This window comes from Mus pahari, chromosome 21 (genome assembly GCF_900095145.1).
Source record: "Mus pahari chromosome 21, PAHARI_EIJ_v1.1, whole genome shotgun sequence".
Taxonomy (NCBI): Eukaryota; Metazoa; Chordata; class Mammalia; order Rodentia; family Muridae; genus Mus; species Mus pahari.
In genome coordinates, this window is record NC_034610.1 from 31,521,890 (window position 1) to 31,538,379 (window position 16,490).

The 16,490-nt window shown below is 45.7% G+C and overlaps 1 protein-coding gene across 2 annotated transcripts in view; it reads right to left on the reverse strand.

The window, feature by feature from the left end:
• Positions 1 to 3,532: 3,532 nt before the first annotated feature.
• Positions 3,533 to 16,490, reverse strand: part of Cnksr3 (CNKSR family member 3) — a 93,412-nt gene continuing 80,454 nt past the window's right edge. Inside the window, exons 10-13 of one of the 2 annotated variants that reach the window (XM_029532791.1) lie at positions 13,209 to 13,333; positions 10,903 to 11,111; positions 10,376 to 10,450; positions 3,533 to 4,797 (exon numbers count right to left, since the gene is read on the reverse strand). In XM_029532791.1, coding sequence (XP_029388651.1) covers positions 4,499 to 4,797; positions 10,376 to 10,450; positions 10,903 to 11,111; positions 13,209 to 13,333 — 708 coding nt within the window. In that variant the 3' untranslated portion in view covers positions 3,533 to 4,498. Of the gene's footprint in view, positions 4,798 to 10,360; positions 10,451 to 10,902; positions 11,112 to 13,208; positions 13,334 to 16,490 lie in introns of both variants that reach the window. The other variant, XM_021220887.2, reaches the window with a different exon arrangement.

Sequence of the window (16,490 nt, forward strand, 5' to 3'; positions counted from 1 at the left end):
AGATGTTATTGAGAACAGTGCCAGGGACAGAGTTAGCTCTGTAGGATGGTGTCATAGACATGTTTTATGGAACTCTACCTAGAACCCTCCACATTTTAGAAAAGTGTATCAACATCATTTAGGTACCTGATATTAAATGACCAATGTAGCAGGTCTGTACTTAGCTTCATTTATAGTTACAATAATCATGATTTTATTAAAAATTTTATGTGTACATTTTGCCTATATGCATGTTTGTGCACCACATTCCTGCAGTGCCCAACGAGGGCAGAAGAGGGCATCAGATTCCCTAAGACTAGTTACAGATAGTTGTGAGTTGCCATGTGGGTGCTAGAAACAGAGCCTAGGTGCTCTGGAAGAGTAGCCAGTCATTTGAACTGCTGAACCATCTCTCCAGGCCTCGCATTCTTGACTTTATACTATGCATGCATGTATGCAAACCTTCTACTATTTGATTATAACATCTAGCTAGAGCAGTTACATATTGAACTATTTATGATCTACTTCATGTTCCAGCTGTGACGTCCTATTCACACACTACCTGCCAAATGCTTTTATGTGTGCATCCTCTATCATCCATGATTGCATTTGGTGGTTGTAGTGTAGTGATGTTATAAAACAAGGAGGACTCTAAGCAAACAAGATCCTCTAAGTCTAAATCAGTGTGAGCAAAGCTCACACAGACCCACAGGGCCTGGAGAGGTCTGCAGTGATCCTCTGCAAATACATAATGACTTCCAGCTTAGTGTTTTTATGGGATTCCTGAGTGTGAGTGGGTCTCTGATTCTTGTGCCTTCTCTTGGGCTCTTTTCCCTCTGCTGCTTTGCCTTGTCCAAATTTGATGTGATAGTTTTTAACTTTCATCATATTTTGTAAAAAAAAAAAAAAAAAAAAAAAAAAAAAAAAAAAAAAAAAAAAAACCTATCCACTAACTGTCATTCTTACCTGCTGGGAGAGGGACAATCAGTTTTCTCCAAGAGTGACACTTGTTCAGTAGTTGGCAAACATACAGTGGACTCTACACATTTGGGGGGGGGGGTACACTTTTATTTGACTACAGTGTGGTGGGTTGGGTTCATTTGTTATTGGTTTTTTTTTTTTTTTTTTTTTTGGTTTATGGCTGTTTTGGTTGTTTTAGTTTGAAGCTTTTGTTTTTGTATTTGTTGTTGTTGTTTCTTGAGAAAGAACTTAAAGTTGGGTAGGTAGGGAGTGGGTAGAGGATCTAGAAGGACTTAGGGAAGGAGAACATAATCAAACATATAAATCTTTAAGATGTTTAAAGTAACACAAAATTAAATAGAATTAAAAAATTTTTAAATGAAAAACATTTCTTAAAAAGGGGCGATGGAGCCAGGCAGCGGTTGGGCACGCCTTTAATCCCAGCACTTGGGAGGCAGAGGCAGGCGGATTTCTGAGTTCGAGACCAGCCTGGTCTACAGAGTGAGTTCCAGGACAGCCAGGGCTACACAGAGAAACCCTGTCTCAAACAACAAACAACAACAACAACAACAAAAAGTGTGTGTGTGTACGGGGGGTGGTGATGGGGTAGGGTCGGATTGGACAGGACTAGAAAGTCACCAGGAAGTTCCTGTGTGCGCACATGCATGTGCAGACCTGTGCTGACAGAGCTCCTTCCTTGGCCGCCCTTCCATCTTACATCCTGTGTGCGCACATGCGTGTGCAGACCTGTGCTGACAGAGCTCCTTCCTTGGCCGACCTTCCATCTTACATCCTGTGTGNCTTCCATCTTACATCCTGTGTGCGCACATGCGTGTGCAGACCTGTGCTGACAGAGCTCCTTCCTTGGCCGACCTTCCATCTTACATCCTGTGTGCACACATGCATGTGCAGACCTGTGCTGACAGAGCTCCTTCCTTGGCCGACCTTCCATCTTACATACATACTGAAAACTGATCTTTCACTGACCTGCAGACTCCAGCCAGTCCAGCCAACCGGCCTGCTCCTGGGATCCCTCCTCTTGATAGCCTGGGAGTGACAGTCACCACGCCTGCAGGGATCATAGTCGGGCCTGGGATCCAAACTCTGGTGCTTTCCTTGTTCAGCAAGCTCTTTTCATACCAAGACATCCCCCCCCCAGTCCCATTTTGAGGAATTATTAGCTGTTGCTATATATTTCAAAAGCAGAGTGTTACAAAATCCTTTAGCAGTGATAGAGTTTTCAAACATAATTCAGGTTAAAAACCCCAGATGAAAATACAAAGAAAAGAGACATTGTGGAGGCTATAGAGGAAGCCAGAACTTTCCATGGACTTCCCCCAGAGCTTCCAGGAAGAGTGTGGGAGGGAGGCACCATCTGGTGTAATTTGAGTTGAACACTGCAGACAAGAGTTAAGTCTGAGTTCTGAGAATCCATTCTTAGGACGCTCCTTCAATTTAGAAGAGACATCCGCAGAGAAAAGCGCCCACCACACTAACCATGCTGTCCGAAGCTCTGCACACCATTAAGCAATGGGACTATAACCATCTTCCAGACCAGAGAGTGAAAGCAAGCATCGAGTCTGGGCACAGAGCCCACTCAGGTCAACAGGAAACTGGCAGGGGCCAACTCTCCTGGGACACAGCTCCCTCCTTGCCCTTTCCTGTACTCTGCTCATAGGCGTGCGTTATATACTGGATGAATCACCACAGAAGCTTCTTCAATCCTGTTTGTGGAGGTTGCACCCACCCCCCACCCCCACCCCCAGCCAACAGACTAGTTTCTCCAAGTGCCCCAGACACTGCTGGGAATATGTTGTTGTGGTATAAAAACAATGAAACTGGCAGAAGTGGCTACTGTGCCCCTTAACACTGCCATAGAGGCATTTAAGATGGGGGGAGGGGAGCCTTACTAACTCCAGCCATCCTGTGCACTGCACTTCAGGCAGGTCAGTGGACAACCCCAGCGGTGTGTCAGAGTATGTGGATGCTGGGCTTCAGCTCTGCCTAAAAATACCTTGGAAAATTCCTTTTCTGTAGTGTCATTTACGTTTGTTTCTTTCGCCCTTCTACCACAAATTCATAAAATCCCAAATGCTTGGAAGAATTTATTTCCGTCTTTAATATGAGTGCCCACATTGCCAACGGCCAGGAGTGGGTCACTTGTAAATCTGAAAACACGTTGGATACTCTTTTTCCTTGGGTTTCACGTATGTCACAAAACAGAAACATTTCAATTACATGTGACTAAGTGTAAGAAAAATATACACCTCTATTTAAAACACTTAAATTAACAAGATAGGGCTTTTTCCACTCTAGCAAAATATTGTACATTCAGTTTTAAACAAGAGTTAATATGCAGACACACATCTTCAAAATACCTGATCCTAGTTGAAAATCAGTGACCACGAGGCTTTCCAAGATATTTCTTTTTTTTTTTTTAATTATATTTGTTTACTTATCCTTTTAATTTTATTTTACTTTATTTATTTATTTATTTATTTATGGTTTTTCGAGACAGGGTTTCTCTGTATAGCCCTGACTGTCCTNGGAACTCACTTTGTAGACCAGGCTGGCCTCGAACTCAGAAATCCGCCTGCCTCTGCCTCCCGAGTGCTGGGATTAAAGGCGTGCGCCACCACGCCCGGCCCCCAAGATATTTCTAATTAGCAAAAATGTGTACACCTGGGAAGGACTGGAGGCTTTTTTTTACCCCCTAGAACACAGGAATCAAATAGGCCAACACTGCAAACTGACCAATGCCTCATAACTCTAACTCTGGTTGTTTCTGCTTCCTGAAAAATACACTTTGGGTGTCAGCAAACCTTATAGCTCCTTTCCCACACATAACTGCAACACGTCTCAGAAAAAGCACACGCTTCTTTGCACATGCTAAGGTCCATCAGAGCGTGCTCGTGAGTTTGTGTATTGGCTCACCTACATGGAGGCTGTTACTGAAAGGAGGCGGGGGTGGTGGGGTGGTGGAGGGGGCGCTGAGCACATGTAACAGCTGATCTGCAGGTAAAGCCCTGCTCCAAAGAGCCTCACACACACACACGTCATTCTGCGGCAGACGCTGCCATACTTATAAATATGCTCTATTGCTTTAAAAAAATCAAAACAAAGGTTTTTCTCCTTTGGCTTTTTCAGATACAGAAGTTGGACCGCAAACCAACATATCTATGTGACAAAACCCATCAATTTTAGTCCCCGCTGTCCAAGAAAACAAAAGTGAACAATTTTGCCAATTCCTGATATTAAGTTGTCTGACCAACACCACACTTTAGTCTCCATGTTCCCACAGTGGGATGGCAGAACTAGGCAGGCTGTGTCATGTCAGTCCTTCCTTCTGCCTCCACAGATGGCACCTAAGATCCACTGGATTTGATGCCCTCTGGCTGACTTGAACACTCCAGGGACAGCAGTATACAACCTTAAAAAAAAAAATGGAATGAAGTAAAGTCTCCATGGAGCACTGTGGAAGGAGTCTAAAGAAGCTGTCCACTGAGGGAGAAGGCACTTGCTAGCAGGAGACAGGCAGGAAGCTGCTGGAGCAGCCACCTCAGTGAGTCAACAGCTTGAGGCGAGTCAGCCAGCTGACCAGCAGCGACGGCTCTCCAGAGGACGCCTTGGCCGATGAGGAGGCTGATTTCTTCTTGGAACCTTCCTCCTGGAATGGAATGGTGGCACTGCTGTGTAGATCGGAGTTGATGTAGCACCTGCTCCCTCGGATGTAGTCTGCGCCTCGCACCAGGTGCCGCTCAGTCAGGGGTCTAGAGAACCGGTACACGGGAGAGGCACTTTCTTCAGTGATGGGTGTGATCCGCTCATTGCTGAAGTACCGGCAGAGGGCATCTTCCCCTGTTTTCAAACAAAGACAAACTATCAGGACAAGAACCCCCAGATCTAACACCACACTGCCAACAAACACATGCATACCCAGCTCTCTGCCCTACAAAGACCTATGAAGGGCTTGGCCCTCCAAAGAGAACCATAGGGGTTCGCCATCAGCGTTATGATGGTTCGATGAGAAATGCCAACACGTCTCCACTGCCAACTCATGTACTGACCGTGTATCCTCAGTGGCTGTGCTGAGAGGCTATGGAGCCTTTGGGAGATGGGGTCTGACTGGAAGACACATCTCACAATGGGTGGTTCTCTAGAGGCCATACCCACTCGCTCTCACTGTAAACATGGCTCAAAGCAGTGAGCAAGAGCCACCCCATAGCCTGACTGTTGTTAACTATTCTCTTCTGGGTTAGTTACTCTCTCGCTTTTGAGTTAATCCTCAGGACACAGGAAGAGCCTAGACAAATTCTTCACCAAAGTGTAACGTATGTAGCCCATAGCGAGGGATAAAGCAAAACAAAGACTTGAAAAAGATGAGAATTTGTTTGTAGCTACAGACAGAGCCGCCCTGGTTATTAGACAATCCACAAAAGGAAGCCACACAGTGTTCCCTGGGGTGATGAATTACCTTGAGATGTTCTCAAGGTACACTGACCTCCCCATCAAAGGCTTTGGGGTATCAAGCCGGAAACCCATTTTAAGAACTGTCCCTTAAAAGAAAATAAATGCTTGTGAAATGGCTCAGTGTGTGTGGATACTTACTATCAAGTTCAATCCTGAAACCCACATGGTGAAATTAAAAAAACAACTCCTCGAAGTTGTCCTCTATTCTCAACATCCATTCTGGCACCTACGTACTTACATACACACACACACACTCATACAACACACACACATGCACAAGCATGCATACAGAACACACTCACAGACAGACACCACACACACAAGCACACACACACTCTCACACAACAGACACCACACAGACACCACACACATGCACACACTAGACACACACATATACATATATACACACTTGTGCACACCACAAACACCACAGACAGATACCGCAAACATGAACACACATGCGCGCGCGTGCACACACACACACACACACACACACATAGAGATAAACACATATCTGCACATGCACACATACATGTACAATTTTAAGTTAGCTTGCCTAGGATAATGTTTTCCTAGTACTCAGAAGTGGCTGCAACTGGGGTCCAATTAGAGCAAGATACTTCTCCAGCTCCAGGGGAACTCACTGTTATCCATATGGCACATAGCACACATAGATTAAAGTGTCATGATGGTTTACCCACAGGTTTTTTTTGGTTTTTTGCTTTAAAGGAAAAGCTATGAGGCTAGCCAGTGTATAATATAATAGAATTCCCTGTAGGGAGTCCTCAAGATGTCAGTAAGTGGAGCTAAGAATGTAGAACCTAAGTTGTAGCAGAAACCCCAGAATGTTGAAGATCGTCTGCCAAGGAAGACTGCAGATACCAAACAGAACCACTCTAAGAGATGCCACGTGCCTGCAATCGGAGCAGGGGTATGGAGCAAGATGTCCAAGCCCCTTGAAGCATGTATCATGTTACTATGCTACTGAGGTGTTATATGTGGAGTTAGACATGGCTTGCCTGGCTAGGTTTTAGTCTTGTGCTGTCCTGGAATGTTTACTCTGCAATTGAATACTAAAAGGGCATAACTTCCCTTTTGACTCCAACAGAGGCTCACAGAGTTGTCCTTGAATCTCAGAATACTTTGAACTTCCCAACAGTACCAGAACTACTAAGATGATGGGCTGGCATGGATGCCCTGTGTATTATAAGGTGGAAGCGAGCCTTAGGAAGACAGGGATGGAATGCTGTGGTAAGATTGTGCAATTGTTCTCCAGAGGCTTGTGTTCTTAGTAATAGTGCCCCAGCTTCTGCTGCTGCTTTGAGAACTGTGGGAGCTTTAGGAGACGGGGCTCAGCTGATAGGAGGTCATTTGGGGTAAGCTTTGGAAGGGTACAGTCCAGCTCCTGGTTCCAGCTGCTCTCTGCTTCCTGGTCTATCACCAGGTAAGCATGCTTCCTGGTCTATCACCAGGTAAACAGCTTCCACCTCAGCCTCCTCCTGCCTCAGGTCAGAGCCTCTCTGTCACACTTTCCTCACATGGCAACTGAAACTGTGACCCAAATAAACATTTCTCTCTCCAAAGCCGTTTCTGTCAGAGTTTTCAGTAATATGACATGAAGTGGCTAATATATTCAGGTTCCTTCAACGACGAAGAGGTAACACAATGGCCCAGCAGAACAGGAGAGCTGGAACGTTTTATATTTGCATAACTCCACTTAAAATCACAAACCAAAGACAGAAAAAAATGTGTTTCCATCCTTGCTTAGATGGCTCCTAGTGATATTCTGCACGGTGCCTTGTTCAAGCATTATCAGGAAAGGCTCCTCCAGTGCAGATGGAAACAAGTATGGAGATGCACAACCAGGCACCGATTACACAGAGAGTGAGGGACCCTGGAACACTCAGCGCTAAGTGGGATGTCTCCATAAAATCCCTCCCCTCAGAGATCAGGAACCCTGCAGAAGAGGAGGCAGAAAGAGGGTAAGAGCCAGAGGGATGGAGAACACCAAGAAAACAACGTGCTCTAAGCCAATGTGATCGACAGAGACTGAGGCAGCAAGCTCAGGACCTGCGTGAGCTGGCACCAGGTCCTCTGTGTATATATTATGGCTTCTACTTTACTGTTTTTATGGGATTCCTGAGTGTGCAAAAGATCCTCGTGCCTTCTCTTGGGCTCTTTTCCTTCTGTTGGTTTGTCTTATCCAACTTCAATGTGGTAATTTTTTTCAATCTTACATTTAATTTTTTTAAATGGAAGGAAGAGAAGGAAGGAAGGAAGGAAGGAAGGAAGGAAGGAAGGAAGGAAGGAAGGAAGGAAGGAAGGAAGGAAGGAGAGGGGCAGGAGAGATGGCTCAGAGGTTAGGTCCTGAGTTAATTCCCAGCAACCACATGGTGACTCACAACCATCTGTAATGAGATGTGATGCCCTCTTCTGAGTGTCTGAAGACAGCTACAGTATACTTACATATATAATAAATCTTAAACAAACAAACAAACAAAAACAACCCACTATTTGTTCTTCTAGAGGTCCTGAGTTCAACACCCAGCAACCACATGGTGGCTCAGAACCATCTATTCTGGGATTTGATGCTCTCTTCTGACATGCACGTGTACATACAGATAAAACACTCATAAAATAAATATGTAGCAGAGGATGGCCTAGTCGGCCATCAATGGGAGGAGAGGCCCTTGATCTTGCGAAGATCATATGCCTCAGTACAGGGGAATGCCAGGGCCAGGAAGCGGGAGTAGGTGGGTTGGGGAGCAGGGTAGGGGGAGGGTATAGGGGACTTTGGGGATAGCATTTAAAATGTAAATAAAGAAAATATCTAATTAAAAGAGTAAAAAAATAATCATGGAAGGAAGGAAGGAAGGAAGGAAGGAAGGAAGGAAGGAAGGAAGGAAGGAAGGAAGGAAGACAGCCATTAGGGTAAAAGTTAACAACTAAACTGTCACTTCTACCTGCTGGGACATGGAAAATCAGTTTTCTTCAACTGGATGATGCTGGATATATCAACCACCGCAGAACAGGCCTAGCATCCAGGACTAACATAGAACAGACACCAGTTTTGCTATGCGTGCTTTTAATTTGATTAGTTTGGTGCTGTTTTGTTTGTCCCTTTTGAGTATGGCTTTAGTTTGATTTTTCTTGGCTGGGGGGGGTGTTTTTATATTAGGTTTTTGGTTTTTGAGAAAGAATTTAAACCTGGGTGGGTAGGAAGCAGGAGAGGATCTGGAAGGACATGGGGGAGGGGAAGGGTGTGGTCAAAATATAATTTAAATTTAGAAATTATTTAAAATAATAATAAAAATATATATATATATATATATATATATATATATTCACACACACACAATTTTTAAAAGCACTCTATTTAAAGATAAAAGTCAATATATAATGGTTCTAATTATCCGAGAGTCTTCTCTAGAAGTAAAGATGCTTTAAAGTCAAGTGCTTCAGACTGGGAAGAAAACACAGCCTCACAAAAGAATGCTCAGATGTGTCCCTGAGTCAGCAAACATTGTCATTAAAATCGTGGGGAATCCTTAATGAAAGCCTCCTGTCTCCCAGCATTTCTGACCAAAATCTTTTCACCTTCTTATCTCCCTGCCTGTGTGTCCCTTGCTCAAGTCTGAGAAATACCCTGTTACACTGTCAAAAAAAAAAAAGTCATATACTGTATACATCTACTTACAAAACTGGCAAATTCATGGGCCAGGGACTCTCAGGGACTGAGAAAGGCAGAATTAGCCATGAGGACCAACAGGTACGGAATCCTTTATAAGGTATGGAAATATCCTGTGATTAGACTGTGGTGACTAAGGTACAATTCCAAATAGGTTAAAACCACTGAGTTTTATATATCTAGAGGGCAAGGGTCCCATCCCATCGACGTCACTATTTTATTTCCTAAGTAGCCGTGTGCAGAGTGACACCATCACCTCTAAAGCTGCCAGCGAGTTCTCATGAGCCCCAATCCCTGCACTCCATCTCTCCATAGAAAAAGAACAGTCTAGAGCCACACACAGGGAATGGCATTAGCATCTTAAATCTAAACAAGGCCAGCCCTGCCACCTGCTGACAACTGCATAGACTTTTTTTCTCTCTCTGTAGCAGAGAGCTTCAGAAACCAGAGACTGGCATCTTGTCCCTTTGTGCTGTTGGTAAATTCCAGATGATCCAAGAGCTATCCGGGAGATGCTCCCTCGGAAGGTTTGACCTCCACAGTTTAATCTGCTTTCTCACAGCTGAAAGACCATCTTCCTCTGCCCCTCACTTGTCTTGTTTCAACATTACTAAAGCAATGTGGACATTTCCACCCACCCAGTGTTGGGAATCAGATCCTTACTGGCAAAATGGGTAAAAGGTTTTGTTTTGGCTTTTGAGACAAGGTCTCATTATGTAAACCTGTCCAGCCTAGAACTTACTATGTAAGCCAGACTGGCCTCAAACTCAGAGAACTGCCTGTCCCGGGATTAAAGGCAAGAGCTGGGATTAATGGCACATACAACTGTGCCCAGCAGATAAAAATATTTAGAAATGTTTCCTTCAAGACTAGTGTAATAACAAGTAGCTGATTATAGGGTAAATTAAAAACAATTTTCAGATGTTATGACTTAATAATTTAAAGAGTTTGTTCATTAAAAATCAAGTTTTTTTTTTAAAAAGTCATGTAATTAAGGATACTTAATGAATGTTTTGTCTAAAAAGTGGATCCTTTGTAGCCAGAACCTTTTAAAAAGCCAGGATGAAGGAAGGCACTTTTCCATTCTAGAAACAAGCAATATTGCCGGACCCTTCAGCAGGCTTGAGTTACTGATGACAAGCTAAAGTCTGAAGAGCTAAGTGGGGTTTCCAGTCAGGAATATCACCGTCGGGAATAAAGCATGGGGTAGCCTAAGTCTACCAGCACCATTCAGCCCCTTGCGTTTGCTTAGATAAAACATACCTTTCCTCCCATTACCTCGAGGTTTAGCAAAAGGGTCCACTATCCCCATCCAGTTCCCATCTGCAGGCATGGACAGAGGCCGCGGTTTGCCTTAAGAGACCAGACGGTGAAGCAACATGAGTGACATTATCAACTTTAGACAGTACCTCCCTTCACTTATATATATAAAAAAATACATACAGACAGCCATATCCACTTCAATAGATGTGAAAGCAGTGGCAAATTTTAAAGCCCCACGTTGACACTGGAAGTAACCAGGACAGAGGCATGCTGAAGTTGAGTCTCTGAGTCTTCAGTGCCAAAGTTAAAACTGTAACGTGAGCTCATCCAGCTGGGCTCCGATGCCAGGCAGAGCAAAGGCTCAACGAGGCTTTGCTTTAGCCAGATGAATAAGGGGCTCATACTTGGAATTTCTTTGAGGTTTATGCTTTCCTCAAATCACCTTCAGAGACTGCCAAGTTCATGCCAGAGCCCCAAGTAAAGAAGGGGTAGGAAACAAGTCAAAAGAGCCAGCAGAGCATGATGCTCACTGGAGAACTTACCATAGGATGGTGTCTTCCCTCTCATTTTTGTGGGCAGAATATTGGTTCCCACAGAATACCCGGGCAACTGATCGGAATCTGCTATGGTAAATCTGCGTCTTTGGCTCTCCTGGTCCAGGAAGGAGTTAGGGGACTCAGAACCCTTGCGTCCAGGCAACGGCTGCTTACTCTTACTGTGTCCTCCGTAGCCGAAACTCACATTCTCATCCCTGGAAGACAGTGTGTGGTGATCAGGGAGTTCACAGAGCAGCTCTCTGCTGAAGAGTGAACAACAGGAGCCCAGCTACCACGGGCACACGTCTCCTTCCCACTGGTGAAGAAGCATTACTTTGTACCTTGACCCTTCGAGCACACAAAGATGCCCCTGCTGAAGAACAAATGCCATGAACCTGTTAAGTCCAAGCAAACATGGCCTTCTCTTCATGTATGCACAGAACAAATATACCCTGTAAACATGACTCCTGCACCCCAGGTGAATCTCCTGTCATGACAAGAGTCTGCGGCTCAGCTGTGAGTTACAGCACCCTCTTTCTCAAGCAAGAGGAGGATCGCTGCCTGAATCGACTTGAAAGCTGTCAACACTCTAAAGCGAGGTTCCCATAAACCAGAGGAGAGAGAACTCAGTATTTCTGAACTCAGTAAAAAGCTAAATTGGATCAGTAACTTCATCCTAATCCTACCTCAGTTTCAATATACAGCAGAACTCAATTTTAACTGAGCCCAAGTTTGCCAGGTAAACAATGTTCTTTCTCTGCATTGGAATGTTTTGTGAGGCAATCAGTACAAGCCAAGTAGGCAAAATGCAGAATAAGGAGGGCAGTGAAGCCTGAGAAGAACATCCCCAGGACAGCCTGCTACCCACATGCCCTCAGCTTCTCAGGATCTGTCTTCTACAGTCAAACTCACCCTACAACCTTCAACTCACAAGCTTCTGTGACTCCTGACTTGTTGGTCTTAATCCCTTGGCACTTCTCAGTCCTCAGCGAAGGTGTTCACTGGTGGCCTAGTGTATATAGGTACGACCACATGTCTCCCCCAAAGTGATTTTAAGGTCCCAGCTCCCTTCCATCCTGTGGACATAGCACCTTTCTCATCAGTACACATTCAGTGGCACTCTCATTGAAACCCAGCGGGCTGGAGGCTCCAGCCCTACAGCAGTTCCTGACACAATGACCCACATCTTGGTCTGTACGGTTCTAGGGTCCCCACATAAAGAGACAACATTCCCTGCATCTTTAACCCACTCTGAATCTGTGCCGTAGGCCCCCGTGAATCCGGAACGAGGCACACTTGTTAACAGATGCCGCTGATCACTGCACAAAAGGTAAATCTCTACATGGAGGGAAACCACGGGGCAGCTTCTCTGTCCCCAGGCAAGAAACACAAGATAGCAAAACTTCTGATGAGCAGGGACGAATGAGCCAAGCACACTCACTATGACAACTGCTGCTCCAACCTCTGCCTTGTGACATACAAGGCGTCCTTCTTGGTTTGTGTTTGACCAGGTGACTGAGACCCTGGCAGTATCGGAGGCAGGACCAACAAGGGGTAACCTGGCCCCTGACTCAAGTGTATTCTGAATAGAAGCAACATCTTCTAGTGTCACCAGCATATGTCCATATGTGAGCCCATATGAGTTAGCCTGGAGCACACAACTCAATCACTACTGTCCTCCCTGTGACCACTCCACTACATCACATCACAGGTAAGACACAAACCAAGAATTAATAACATAAGCACACATGCACCTTGCTCACACACACTTCAATTCATATCACCTCACAATTTTTCAGAGCGTCATGGTGTGTGTGCATCTGTGTATATGTGTATGTGTGTTTGTGTCTGTGTATATGTGTGTATGTTTGTATATATGTAAGTATCTAAGTTTGTGCATGTGTGTATTTTGTGTCTGCATGTATGTGTGCCTCTGTGTATATTTATGTATGATGTGTGTCTGTGTATATACATGTATGCCTGTGTTTGTCTACATATGTTTGTGTTTGTGTGTGCACATGTGTTTATCTTTCTTGGTAAAGTCAGGATACAATTTTAATGACTCTCACAAATACTTGTAGCGTCCTCTCTACAAATGAATTTATCATGGAACTGAGAAAACTAGATACCCAGGCAGCGCCATCCAAGGCCCCCAAAGCATAAACTTCTGTGAACTTTTCAGTTCTTAAAGGGCATCTCAGGACCAAATGTATAACTTTCAAGACCCATGAAGTGAATGAGACCCATCCCTGGTTCGACACCCACCCATGCAGCCGCTAACAGTCCACTCTATGAAATGGCGGCTAACATACCGGGGAGAGTAGGGAACAGCAGGTGGGGGAGGGATATACAGGTCCAGGATGGCTGGCTTCTCCTTCTTCAGGGAGGCATCCATGGTACTCTCTGGGGACTGGGTGGTGGTGGGTGGGGGTGAAGTCTGCAATGAGAGAGCCACACACAGAGTGGAAAAGCAGAGGTCAACACGGAGATCATTCTTGATGTATCTGTTCCCCACACAGAACAAGGCAAAGTACAAGCAGATGCTGAGCTCACCTACGCTCTCATGAATACTAACAGTGCTCAGTGTCCGTGTTCCCATGAAGCAATCGGCTCACGGGGGGCGGGGAGGGGACTTAGAAGTCACTTTTAACTCTAGCCTTAGGAAAACCACTTAAAACCCCTTCTGCCTCAGTTTATTCCTCTGGGAAACAGACCTCCTGCAGGCTGAGAAAAGCATGCAGCAGTGTCCCGCTGATTAGGAGTGTGGCCTTGGGGCTGTGGATGTGATCCTGGCTAGCCGCACTGCTGAGGCAGCTCGCTCAAATTCTGTGCCTCATCTGTGTGACAGAAATCGATGGGAGGAAGACCATCATCCAGCTGGGCAGCTGTGGTAACCATGGTAACACATATGCAGGGCATGTGACATGCTTGCCGCACAGAAAATATACAACTCTGTTAAATTTAGCAGTGGGGACCCACAGTACAAACACTTGTGTATAAATTAACTTTAAAAACTAATTCTTTTTAACTACATTACTGACCTCAAGGGACTTACATTTTTATTAAATATTTAATACTCATACGTGACCATGTTTGGATCCAATCCACACCCATTCCCTCTCTTTTCCTCTCAAATTCCTGTTCTCTTGTTCCTTCCCCCTCCCCATCAGCAGGCCTCTAACTTTATGGCCAGTCAGTATTGCCTGAATGTGACTGGGGGCAGGGCTATCTGCTGCAGCAGGGGTAGCCTGTCAGGGTCCACATCCCTGAAGAAAACAGACTCCCCCCTCTTCCAGAAGCCATCAGTTGCCAGCGGCTCCCCAGAGTGGTGAGGCTTCGTGAGTTGGGTGAGCCGGGCTGGGATTTTGGCTGGCTTGTGTAAGTCTTGCACATGCAGAAAGCACTTACACTCTAAAACCCCCTACGAGACCTTCTACAATATAACAATGACACTGACCAACCAGCTCCAGCTAGGAAAGGACCAGTTGGGTCCTCACAGTTAGTATGGGAACCATGACTGAAGGCCAGCAAGTCCATGCTAGACACTGGGAGGGAAGGAAGTGCTCCCTTTTGACCTCAGGTTATGATGGAAGCAAGGGAAGTTAATGTAGACAGAACTATGGTCACCAAGAGAATCAAAGTGACAGCAACATTCGGAAGGGATACAAAGGCACAGAGGCATGGGCTCTGTCTATCTTCTAGAATAATCTCCCAACCTGAGCTCTTAATTCAGTTCAATATGGAATTCACTGATATCCAATACATCAGTATCTGAAAGCATGGGGCCAAAACCCAGATCCTTGGAGCACTCCCGTAAGACATCTCTGCCAACCCCCAAGTCGTCAAGAATGACTTGTTTAGGAAAACCCTCATCTGTCAGGATGCAGCCTAAAATCAGAATGGTGGTCATCTCTCAGGGGCAAGGACACAGTAAAGGTGAGGAAGAGGAGGAGGAGGAGGAGGAGGAGGAGGAGATGACACCCCTCCCCAGACTGTTGAGCACCCAGGCATAATGAATACTGAAGACTGAGGCGGGAAACAACATCCAGGGTCAGGAGCCTACATTCCTGTCTGCCAGTGTTTACGTTCTGCAAACAGCCTGGGCACACAGGAAGAGCACTTGGTAGCCGAGGCGCATGGCAGGGTCTGCATCCTCACGGTGGTTACTTCCCTGGGTCGGAAACAAAATTAACTGTGTTTCCATGTCTCCCCAGCTCCTTGTTGCCGTGAAGAGAAAATGGAAGTGTGCTCCTTCCAAAGTCTATTTCCAAAAGTCAAGGGATGAGGGGGCTGGAGAGATGGCTCAGTGGTTAAGAGCACCACTGACTGCTCTACCAGAGGTCCTGAGTTCAAATCCCAGCAACCACAAGGTGGCTCACAACCACCTGTAATGGGATCTGAGGCCCTCTTCTGGTGTGTCTGAAGAGAGGACAATGTACACGCATACATACAATAAATAAATCCAAAAAAAAAAAAAAAAAAAGAAAAGAAAAAGAAAGTGAGGCTTAGGAAACATTTCATCCAAAGCTCACAGACACCACCACATGGCAGGACTGGCATGTGAGCCCATGAGGGTGAGGGGGGTGGTGCTTGCGGACTCAAGCAGGACCCCATCTCCAAGGCCTTGCAAATCATCCGTCACTCATCCGAAGTACCTCATACCAAGTCATCGCCTCACATCTACACCTGCACAGCTACCTCCTACACGGTGCCTCTTGGGTCTACGTAGTCATAAGCTGGACGCTGCCCCCTCAGAATTCCTGTGTCACGGTCCAGTGACCCCTGCCCTGGTACCTATGAATGCAACTGTATCTGTGTGCCATGATAAAGTCGAAATGAGGACATTAGGAGCCAACCTCGTCTGTGTAACATAAAGACTGAGGGAGAACCATGGGAAGACAAGAGAGAGAAAAGGCGGCCATTTCCAAGCCAGAGAGTCAGGCCTCAGCAGGGCCCAACCCTACAGATTCCTTGACCTTGAACCCCAACCACTCCACCTATAGATCTTTGTTATGGCAACCCTAGCAACGTAACACAGATACGAATATAAAACTAGGTGTCGACCTGCCACCTGAGGGTGAAGTCCATGGCCTCTAGCCTGGTATTCTATCTCTGCTATTACATAGCTCAACTTTACCTACCATCTTTGGCTCCAGAGAGCTTGAGGTGACCGTGAAGGTAACCTGGGACCCCCATACTGAGATCCCAATCTTCTGCCCAGAGCCATCCCTTCTGTAGAGAACAGCCCTAAGCAAACATGGCTACGTCTCCTAAGCGGGCCAGTCAGCCTGCAGCTACCTGATTCCACAGGACCCTCTATCCTGTAGAGCGGCCACAGGTAGGCCTGTCCTTTCTTCGTGTGCTTTCTCCCTTCCCTTGTAGCATCTGCCTTTATAGCTCACTTGGATGAAATCACAACTTTGCCTCTGAGAACTGACCAAAGACAACTTCCACCTGCCGGCCATACACCTGTGCTGTGGGGGCTCGTGGGTTTAAAGAGACCTGTTCTCACCTGCAGATGCTACCCACCTCCCAGCTGAAGGTGTCAGACTTCATCAACAAGAAGGACCTCACCTACACAGTCCCTACCACAC